The sequence below is a fragment of the Myodes glareolus genome, chromosome 2 (assembly GCF_982192425.1).
Source record: "Myodes glareolus chromosome 2, mMyoGla1.1, whole genome shotgun sequence".
Taxonomy (NCBI): domain Eukaryota; kingdom Metazoa; phylum Chordata; class Mammalia; order Rodentia; family Cricetidae; genus Myodes; species Myodes glareolus.
Window position 1 is genome coordinate 6,302,741 of NC_142027.1, and position 11,487 is coordinate 6,314,227.

Genomic DNA, 11,487 nt, shown 5'->3' on the forward strand with positions numbered 1-11,487 from the left:
CTATCAAACGATCTTTCAAAAATATTTATTCCAAGTAAAAATTCATACAAAGTGGTATATACAGGAAGACAGCATCAGGTAAGATAATTCCAGGGGGGCGGGGGGCTTGAGAAGCACAGCCCTTGGGCTGTCAAAATGATAACATTCAAAGTAATTTTACATAAGATACTTTAATGAAAAATAGTGCCATTCCACGCAAATAATGAGACCATGCTGGCCACCAAGTAAGAGAAAATGAACCCTTTACAACTTATACACACGGCTCTTATTCAGCTCTCAGAAACACCTATTTTATCCACTAAAATGACCATATTTTCTTCCTTCTTATTCCGGTGGAAATTATTCAGTATTTCATTTTTTTGTTTGTTTTTACACAAGTAAAAGAACATTTTTTTCAGTCAGATATTGAGCAACCAAATAAACCCTTAAAATGGGAGTTAATATCTAAATGACTTGTGAAAGCAAGAATGGCTGGATAGTGGGTCTCTGGGCAAGGGAGGGGTGGTGATCTTAGAGGGAGCAGCTTTCAGAGTGAGAGCTGGATGAGCTCAGGAAGTCTTCTTCCTGACAACAACCTGTGTTGACACACACCCAAAGGTACAGATCACACAGGCAGACACACACACACAGAATCACATACATGCACACACTCGACCTGGGTCCTGGCAAGGCTGCCCCCAGACTCACTTCACTTGCTGGAGCACTCATTGCCCCCTGCAAGCAGCTGACCCTTATCCCAGACACCATCCCTCCTTCCTTCCTATAGGCTTGCCAGCCCTCCTCTGCCCTTTCCTCCTGGGCCACTGCCCTGTCCTGCTGCCTCCTGGCTCTGCAGACGCTTGGGCTGTGCCTCCTCTTCTTGCTCCTCCTCGGAGTCTGACTCGGATTCATCGTTGTAGAAATGGATGGTGGCTTGCACTGGGAAGCTGGCCAGCACTTTTTCCCCAGAGCTCTGCAGGTACTCTTGTCGCTTTGAAAGGGGTAAGTAAAGCCTAATATTAAAGAAACAAAGAAACCATTAGCTCCTGACAAAAGCACTTAGTGCCCCCATTTCTGTCTCATTTTTGCCTGCTGTGCACATGATGCTTTTAAGTTACCAGAACACAGAACTGGTCACCTACTGAGAGACTAGCTAATAACCACTCCCACACTAGTCAACCGAGTCCCACAGCAAAGATATTAACCAAACTGGGCTCTAATCTTAAAAGGCCCACTCTCATCGGTTCGATGACCTGAACCCTCCTGGATAGGAAATGTCCCTTCCCCTGCGCACATTCACCTGGGAGGACAGGAATGGAACCGTCTGAGACCCTGGCCTGGAGGAGAAACTGACTGTTCCAGTGGTAAAGAGAACACTGGATCCTCCTCACCAGAAGGAAAAATGCACTTGGGGAAAGACATAAAGAGACAGAAGGAGAGAGAGGGAGGAAAGACGGAGAGGTGCAGAGGGAGGGAGGGAGGGAGGGGGAGTGAGAGGGAAGGGAGGGAAAAGAGAAAGGAGGAGGAGAAGAGAATAGAATGGAGGAAGGAGAAAGGGAGAGAGATAAGGGAGAGAAAGAAGAAGGAAAAGTTTAAATACATACAAACTGGAACGCCCAAGTTTCAAAATTTATAAAACTGGAGATTCCAGTTACTATGAAAAGTATTTTAAAATGGCACCAAAAACCTCTTAGTATTTCTCACTTATTAATTCATTTGCTCCTCCCTCCCCCAGGGTCTTCTGAGGAAGCAGAGTGTGTCAACTGATGGCTGCTGATTTTAGTTAGTGTCCCCTTTCCTGGTTAGAGGACAGGGAGAGAAAATCATCTGGTTATAGACTGTGTGGTGATGCTTAGCTTCCTGAGATTCTGGTGGGTCTGTGCCTCCCTGGCTCCAGCATCCTTGGCAACATCTGGACACATTTCTGACTAAGAAGAAGCTCCTGTGGGTTCTGGGCAGGAGCCGGAAGTGCTGCCAAACACCCTGCCCTGCTGGGGTTAGTCCCCACAGCACAGTCCTGCCCAGTCTATGGTGTCAGTATGGCGGGAGCCCTGCAGCAGACAGAGCATATGCCAAATGCATCAATGCAGGTAAAGCAGAAATATAAACAAGGTTTAGGCTGGTCCATGTTATAGTTAGGTGGTTAGTATTTGCAGGTGAGTTTGAAAGGCAAATAGAATTTGTCATATGACCAGTCCCAGCTTGTAACGAAACAGTAAATGCATGAAATCACGAACAGATTCCAGAAATAAAATATGTCCTTGAAACTCCTTGGTAAGGAAACAAAATAATAATAGATACTATATTTAATTCTCCACTTTGTTGAGAACGCTAATGTGTACTGATGTCTAGAGATCATTATGGTCTTTATATGCTTTTTACCGTGAAGTAGCAGCGTTTTACCTGACTGGGTGCTGGAACCCAAAGGCTCCCTTTGATCCTGAAGTTTGCTGACTCCCCCGAGGCTCACACTGTCAAGACAAACGTGTAGAAACACAGATGTAGTCAAGCATTTGCTGATGGTGCCATCCTGAAGCTTTAGAGGTCCAGTTGAAGTAGTCTGTACCCACTGCTAGCCAGACTAACATTCGCGGTTCAACATGTTAGTGTCTCACAGGTTCTACTTCCTGTTTATCCACAGTGGTCCAGGTACCATGTTGCGGTATGGTGTATTGGCATGTGTGTGTGTGCAAGCATGCTTGCTCATAAGTGTATGTGGAGACTAGAGGTCCATGGACAATTGTTTTCTGTCCCTCAAACAAAGGTTTTGTTTTGTTTATTTTTGTTTCTTTGGTTTTTTGAGGTTTCTCAGTGTAACCCTGATTGTTCTGGAACTCTCTCTGTAGACCATGATGGACCTGAACTCACAGAGATACACCTGCTTCTGCTCCCAAGTGCTGGGATTAAAGGTGAGCACCACCTCCTTCTGGCTTACCAACACAGTTTTTTTGAGGGAGAGTTGCTCACTGAACTTGGAGGTCACCTATTTAGCTAGACTGGTTTGCCAGCAAGCTCCATGGTTCTCCTGTCTCAGTCCTTGGTGCACCCCACACCAGGCTTTGCACATGGGTCCTGGGGATTAGAATTTAGGTCCTCATGATTGTAGCAATCGCTTTACCTACTGAGCCATCTCCCCAACTCTCAGGTCCTAGATTTTATATAGACGTGTGTGTGTATCTATGTGTGTGTATGTATGGGTAAATATATAGACATACATGTGTGTGTGTGTTTGCATGTGTATATGTATGGATATGTATGTATACACACATACACACACGAGAAAGAGAGAGAGAAAGAGAGAGAGAGAGAGAGAGAGAGAGAGAGAGGAAAGCAGAAGGGACAGAAGGGAGAGAAAGGAGACTAGTGGAAGGGGACACTATAGGGAAAATCAAAGGAAGGGAATATACATTTTGTATTTGGTTGGTCTCTGTGCTGTTCCATCCTGAGTGCATGCGTATGTATGTGCATGTGGTGTGTGCGTGTGCGTGTGCGTGTGTATGTGTGTAGCAATCTGTGAGCAAACTGACCTACAGGATGTCTCTGCAGACACTAACACCATGAAGCGCTCAGTGCAGAATTAAGTGGGGGTCTTTGGAACACAGTCCTTCACACTGATGCTGACCCTTCCGAACTACACGAAACAGCTTCCGGATTAAGTTCCTTGTAATTTTAAACAGTCCCTAAAGTGAGGCGGTCACGCTGCAAGCAAGCCCGTCCTGCTGCAGATGACTGTGGTGGGAACAGTGCGCACTGCGGTAGACTGCCAGCCACGCTGTTTCCTGCAAGCATCCTGTCCTCACTAGACTGAGGACCTGCAATGCCTGCTCATGAACTGAAGGAAACAACCCCACAAACATACGTGCTCTTAATTTTTTTATGCTACGTTTTCTTTTTCTTTTTTGACTTTTGAGACAGGGTCTCACTATGACGCCCAGGCTGGCCTCCAGTTGTCAGAGATCTTCCCAAGTGCTAGGATTCCAAGCATGAGCCACCACACCTGGCTTTCAGAAGGAGCTTAGTAAAAGACCGGTTCTCACAGGGGAAACATGGACACACGCACACCTTGGCGATTAAACGGGACTAGAAAGGTAAACCAGCTAAGCACCGTGCTTAAGGTGTGTGCGCCTTCTTAAGCTCGGAAGAACAGGCTGGAGCAGACTTCAGCCACAGACCTGACTGGAAGGCTATGGCGGGAAGCCTGGGTAGTAGGATGGGCCCTGGCAGTGTGGACAAGCGACAAGGACAGAAATGCACCGAGGCCAAGAAACCGCAAGGCCTGGGGCTGTCATGCTGCACAGCGATAGAACATATGTTTACCATCAGATATGCCAGTCCCCAGGCTCCATCCTCAAGACCAAAAAAAAAAAAAAAAAAAAGGTTTTTTTAAAAGATTTGGTCTATCACCTTTACTCCAGTCCAGCAGAAGATACAGCTCTCTAGGGGCACCAAGTGAGTACAGGGAGCTCCTCTGATCAAAAAAGAAGGCCTTGTATCATATTTATGCCTTATTATAATTTCAATCTGCTTGCTGGGAGTCCCGGGACAGGTCATCAAACCTCAGTACCTCCCATAATCCTCTATACGATGGCATAGAGACTGGGGCTGAGGAGTTGTCCTGTTTGGCCAAGAGGGGGTGTTATTAGCCAGAAGCTCTGCAGTCCAAACACAATACACTCACCCCACTTGCTTGGGGGAGCCCGATGTATGGAGGCCTGCGGAGAAACAGGCTGTGACCAACGAAGAGTAAGCTTTCTCTTACCAGGGAATTTAGCTCCTGGTAAAGCTGGAACCCAGTGACAGCAGAAGACCCAGGGGTGGATCCCAAGACCCGTCCTGACAAGGGTGTGGGAAGGCAGTCAGTTCTATAACCCCTACAGAACACCAGGCTCCCCCACCCACCCAAATCCTGAATATAGCCGCTTTGTGTGGAGCACAGTCAGCTAGAAACGGCTGTGCCTTGCTTGATGTAATCATCACAAGAGGCGTTCTCATCAGAACAGAAGCAAAAGCTACCTGCCTGAGGCTGCCTGTCCTTAAGTACTCCCAGGCTCACACACAACTGAGTGACCCCACAGTCATGGTTCACCTAGAGGAAAGTCTAATCATTTGTGAGCTTCTCCTTTAAAATCTGACTTTTAAGAACTGGAGTCTGAACGCAATAGAATTCATTCTCCAATTTAGAAAATTGGAGCCATAATAATTAGGGCTAAAATATCACTTACTAGATTACTATCTTTTTATTTGCTTCATTCTTTAAGCAAATAAATACTAACTGAATTAAAGCACCCAATATACAAAGAAAATAACTTAACTGTAAAGGAGTCCAGAGGGCGACTTTGCCACCCCTAACTTTTCTTGTGCATATCTGTATGTTAAGCTGTATCCACAGGTGTTAGGTAAGTAAAATGCATGGTCCGCCCTCCTTAGTTTCAAAAGTCAATTTATATTGGAAAATATAGCAAATGTAGTCAAGTCATTACCTTAACCAGTTCAATGCAATTAAGTGATAGCGCACAGATAAAGGAATAGCTGTGGCAATTCACCTCTGCCTGCAGCTCTCTGCTTGAGTGTATTTGCACAGACAACAGTTCCTCCAGGAGCTCTTGAAGAAGGGGCAGAAAGTGCTTCTAAAGGGCCAGACGCTGGGTGGGGCTTTTATCTGCACCTTCTGGGCACTTGAGACAGATGTCTGCCTTCCTTTGCACTGTGACACCAGTGGCCCCGCTAATGTACACTCAGCTTTTCTCTAAGGGGGCTGGATTTTGCCTCTCCCCTTTCCACCAGCAAGTTTACAGAAGAACCAAGACACACCCCCACCCCATCCCCTCTGCTCCGTGAAATTACCTTGCCACAGCTATGGAGCCCAACGGGTCCCATTAGCGCCTCTGCTCACTGAGGCGCTACCTGCCAGACCTCCAGGCACTTCTGAGTTAGAACATGGAGTAGACCTTTCCTGGTTTTTTATTTTGTTTTTTTGATTACTATGGACATGGTGCCATTTTCTGGCTTGACAGTTACCTACAACATCCACAATTTAACTTACCCGGCTTCCAGTTCTGGTCAGCTCCGCATCTCCAGGAGGCAGCACCCACGGTCTCCACAGAGCTGGAACAGAACTGGAGACAGCACTGTGAGAGACTGAATCCCCAGCATTTCTATTGCCGCTTAAGACGTTACTATGAGAGTTTAGTGTCTGCTTGACAAAGAGGCCCTGCACACACCATGTTCCCTTAAGGTCTGTCTGAAGACGGGGTCCGCCAGTACCTTACCTGTCTGTTCCTGTCTCCTGCATAATTCTCTGCCTTCTGTTCCCATGGACACTCTGAGAAGGTAAGCCCCAAATCTAACACCATTATTGGGGCACATGTTAGTCGAGTTATTTTTCTTCCAGCTAAGCTCTCATTGATACTTCAAGATTTCCCATTACAGCTGTTTGGTTTCAACTACATCACCCCTGCCATGGAAGGCTCTTGATGCTACAGCGTTCTATCATGCCAAAAGGCAATCTGTCTCTCCATCACCAAGGAGTGCCCTCCCTACCTCCCCAACTAATCTGATCTCTTTAAACTTCACACCTTTAAAGACAGTTGCGTCCCAAGAAAGGGCAAACACTGAGTCCCAGGACAGAGGAAAGAGGTAGTCGCTTAGTGATAGAGCGCAGGATCCTTTTGCAAGTTTCGCATAGAGCCCCCCAGCTTCCAGTGTTTTCCAGCTAGATCAATTTCAGATCTCAATACGCACAAGCGTTGGCCCATTTCCTTGCCAGGAGTCCGCAGAGGTCCCTGCATTTCAGACAGGAGTTTTGCAGTAGTCTGTCTCAGGCTAAGGAACTCGCACTGAGTCAGGGCGCACCTCCACCGGGGCCGCAGAGACACCCTCACCTTTCGGGCCCGTGCGGCAGCGGCGGCCTCCTGGGATCACCCCCGGGACAGTGGCAGAAGCTTCCCAGCGCCTCCCGGGCTCCGGCCGCCGCCTCAGGTCTCATGGTGCGGGCGGCACGCGAGTCCCGCAGCCCGACGGCGTCTAGTCCCGCCGGCTGAGCGTGCTCACCTAGCCTCTTGCTCCGCGCCAGGTTTAAAAACAGGGGCGGGGCGGGGAGGGCATTCGGGGAAACTGCGCACACCACCCCCCGGGTGGGGGAGGGCTGGGGGACGGCAGGACGGGGTCAGAGGAAGCGGAGGGTGGAGTGGAGATTCTCAAGGAAGACGCGGGGAGGGATGGGTGTCCAGAGTGGAGAAGGGACAAAAGAAAACCCGGAGGGGTCACGGCGGAGCGGGAAGCTCAGGACCGGACAGGCCGCCAGCAGGGCCCTCCAGGATGACGGGTGGCGTTGGCGAGCCCTCGAGGTCGTCCCCACTGCCCAGCAGCTCTTGACTGCCCTCGGGGTTCTGATCCCATCCAGGAGGATCCCATCTCGCCTCCCCACCCACTCCCGGTTCCCCCAGTGTCTCCCTTTCCACACTGAAAGACGTTGTGGGTGTGGGTCAGAGTCCTTTACACACTGGATTAAACTGTGGGTTCAATGGAGGACCCTGTAGGGTAGGCAAAAGATAAGATGGCACAGAGGGCAGTAAAGTGTCATGGATTTAAAAAAAAAATAGTAAAGTATCTAGATGTGCTTTTTAAGTTTGATAACGCATATCTGTTAGCCCAAAAGTTAGACTTCAATTCAGTACTAAAGACATCTTTTGAAGAGAGAATGAAAATATATCTAATTGTAGTCATTTACACAGCTAATAAAAATACACTCACGTTAAACTGGGCGGTGGTGACGCACTCCTTTAATCCCAGCACTTGGGAGGCAGAGACATGTGGATCTCTGAGTTTGAGGCCAACCTGATCTGCAGAATGAGTTCCAGGACATCCAGGGCTACACAGAGAAACCCTGTCTTGAAAAACCGAAATAAATAAATAAATAAGCAATTCGTGTAGATCTTTTATTTTCTGTCGTCATCCTGTGAATACAATCCAGGGCCTTTACAGAGTTCCTGACGCTATGGGAAAATAGATACAAGGTGTTTTAAATTATTATTTTAGATTTATTCATTTTAGTGTGTGTGTGTGTGTGTGTGTGTGTGTGTGTGTGTGTGGCCTGCCTGTGTGTGTGTGACCTTTCGCATGCTTGTGGAACTGGAGTTACCTGTAGCTGTGAGCTGCCATGTGGGGGCTGGGAATCCCCAGGTGCTGTGCAGAGCACATGAGCTCTTAACTAGTGAGCCTCCTCTCTGTCCCCTGGATGCGGGGTTTAAAAGGCCAGCAGTGGTTTCTGAGGGGCTACTAAGGATTTGTTTGTTCTTACATTTATTTATTTATGCACGTGGCAAGCATGTGGAGGTTGGAGGGCAGCTCGTGGGAGTCCATTCTCTCTGTCCCCCATGTGGATTCTGGGAGCAAACTCAGGCTGTCCAGTTTCACGGCAAGCTTCGTTATCCGCTGAGTTATTCTGTAGGCTCAGGTTCCTAAGGATTTTGAAGGACTTTTCAAATATTCAACAGTGAAATATTACTTTTTACTGTGGCAAAACAGAATACAAGTTTACCGTTTTAATCACTTTCCAATATGCATTTAAGCAGGTGACGTGATGTCCCCTCATCTGGCCTTTCAACACTACTTCATCTCCAGAACCTTCCATCATCCTGCCGGGAAGCTGTCTCTGCTAAATCACTTCAGACTCCCCTCCCCCACCTTGGTAACCACTACAGATTCCTGTGTCTATAAATGGAACCCTCGTGTCCCTTTGGGATGCACTTCCTCGTGCTGTCATCCTCAGCCCAAGCCTACAAATGAGGCTTTACCCACAGTGTGGTCGAACAAAGTGCAGGTCGAACAAACTCCTTCGCAGGGTCTGGAGGGACAGCTCAGAGGTTAGGAGCCTGTGACTGACCTTGTCAGGGACCAGAGCTGTTTTCAAGTAGTCATATCAGGTGATTCTCAACAGGCTGTAACTCTCGGGCTTCAGGGGATCCAATGCCCTCTTCTGCCTCTGTGGGCGTCTGCACTCCCGGGTACATACCTGCTTTCCGGACGCACAGGCAAACATAATAGTTTAAAAGGTAGAAAACACTGGCAATCAGAGATTAAATAAGATACGCAAAATCACTGCTGAGAGAGCCAGGATTGAACAGCACTAAAGCTGAATGCCAAGGCAAAAGGCACAGCGCTGGCACGCGGTGGCATGTCGTCTTCACTCTTCGTCGTTACTTTCTTACCGATGCTAAGAGAAATGTCAGATCTCCATGGTCAAAGCTTGGGCAGTTTGAGTAACAGAATATCTGCTTATGGTTCAAGGTATAAAATAGACATCCATAAGTTCTTACTTACATCAATATATGCTGATTAAATAAAAATTTGAAAATACGTGAAGGAAAGAGAAGACACAGGGACAGGAGGTCCAAGTGTCCCAGTGGTTTCTGCAAATGACTGACTCTCAAGGCAAACATAACTAGTCAAGCTCAACCTCCATGTGCTTCACAGGTTGTGTTTAACAGAGCAACTCCGTGGAGGCAGGTTTGCGTCAGTGAGCGACAAGTGGCTTTATCCACTGAGTCGTCTTGCTGGCCCAACAATGTGTGATTTTTATTGTTGTTTGTTTGTTTTTGAGACAGGGTCTCTCTACATAGCCCTGGCTGTTCTGGAACTCACTAAGTAGACAAGGTTGGCCTCAACTCATGAAGATCTTTCTTCCCTTCCCTCCTGAATGCTGGGATACAATTACATCATTTCCCCCTCCCTTTCCCTCCTTCCAAATCCTCTCATGTACTGCCCCTTGCTCTCTTTCAAATTCATGACTTCTTATTCTTTCCTTCCTTCCTTCCTTCCTCCCTTCCTTCCTTCCTTCCTTCCTTCCTTTCTTTTTTTCTTCTTCTTCTCTTTTGTTTTTGTTTTTGAGACAGGATTTCTCTGTGTAGCCCTGACTGCCTTCTATAAACCTGACTCTCTCTATAGACCTGTCTGGCCTTGAACTCAGAGAGATCCACCTGCCTCTGCCTTCTGAGTGCTGAGCTTAAAGGCGTGAGCCACCACCTCCCAGCCAACTTTTTTTCCTTTAATTGTGACACACACACATAAATATAACCTACTTAGTATTTATAAATGTCATTTGTCTGTATGTTTTCAGAGCTGACCACTTGGTATTAGTAATCAATTGGTGTGCTTTTCCCTGGGGACAACTTTTTCTCCCCCTCTCAGCCTTCCTGAGTTGCCTGTGGTTCTTTGTCTAGGGTGGAGACCTCATGAGCTCCCTGCAGCTGTCATGTTATCATGTCTATTGGTGTCGTCCTTGTTCAGGTCGCCTGTACACAGGCCTGCTGATGAGACTTCGTGACTGTAGCTTCTGACGTTTCTGTGGGATACAGTCTCACAGCAAACCCCCTTTCCCTCCGATTCTTACAGTCTGCTCATTTTGAAACTATCCCTAAGCCTTAGGCCCAGGGCTTGGGTTGTAGATGCGTCAGCTGGAGCTGGGCACAACTGTACTTTGGTTGATGGTGGATTCCATCTGTTGCAAAGAGAAGGCTCTTTGATGGGGGGTTATTTTTATTTTCTATGATGAATGTTTTCCCTCCATGTGTGATTGGCACCACGTGAACAACGGGTCCCACCGAGGCCTGAAGAGGGTGTCACGTTCCTGTAACTGGAGACGTATTTGGTTGTGAGCCACCTAGTGGGCGCTGGGAACCTGGGTTCTTTGCAAGAGCATCTGGTGCTCTTTGTTTTTGAGCCTTGATCTAGCACCCCATTTCTCTCTTTCTTGTTTGTTTTTGAGCTCATTCTGTAGATACAGAGATTAAAATACAGAAGGAGGCTGGGGTGTAGCTTAGGGATAAGTTGCTTAGCATTCAAGAGGCCCTAGGTTGGTTCCATTGGATTTCCAATCCTGTGAAATATACAAACAAATTACAGCAAAAGAAACAACCTACAATTAAAGTCACTGAGAATGTAAAGGCCTTTGGTGTTTCAGAGTTTCCGAATACAATAACTTCCCAAACTTTGAGTCCAGGGCAGATCTTTATGCACAAGGAAGTCCTTGGGTAGAAGAGACAGAAAATTTACTGGGCCCTCGGTATATAACTAGGGAAATCTATCAAATTTCAAGGGTGTCAATCCTGCCTCAGGTGGAGAAGTAGGAAATAAACGGAGATCCCATTTCGTGCTCTCTTGTCTTTGATGAGAAACTCCTGCTCAGATACTGACTTCCGGTGAGAACTTAGAGACAAAGACTGAAGCTGTCCGTCAGAGGGTCTCTGACAGGTCTCTGAGGAGGATGTCAAAGTCAAAACATCCGAGAGGGTGGAGTATTTTTACATAAACAGTGTGGAAGACAGGCAGGGAAGTGATCATTTCCTCTCCTTTTGCTTGGTTCAGCCCCACTTCCTGGTCCCTGATCTTGAGAGCCTTGCACAGCTCTGGAAGCTGTTGTAGAAGCCGTGAGGTGCTGTCGTTACTGCGATGTTGTTGTTATTCTTATTCTTATTTCTTACACTGTTGGAAAACAAACTCCAGGCCTCC

The 11,487-nt window shown here is 47.3% G+C and overlaps 1 protein-coding gene across 1 annotated transcript; it reads right to left on the minus strand.

The window, feature by feature from the left end:
• Positions 1-617: 617 nt before the first annotated feature.
• Ripply3 (ripply transcriptional repressor 3) lies at positions 618-7,066 on the minus strand. The gene is made up of 4 exons (XM_048422489.3): positions 6,861-7,066; positions 6,023-6,095; positions 2,383-2,450; positions 618-992 (listed from the first exon to the last, which is right to left on the minus strand). The coding sequence occupies exons 1-4, from the start codon at positions 6,962-6,964 to the stop codon at positions 761-763; spliced, it is 477 nt and encodes a 158-aa protein (XP_048278446.2). The 5' UTR covers positions 6,965-7,066; the 3' UTR covers positions 618-760.
• Between the last annotated feature and the right edge of the window lie 4,421 nt (positions 7,067-11,487).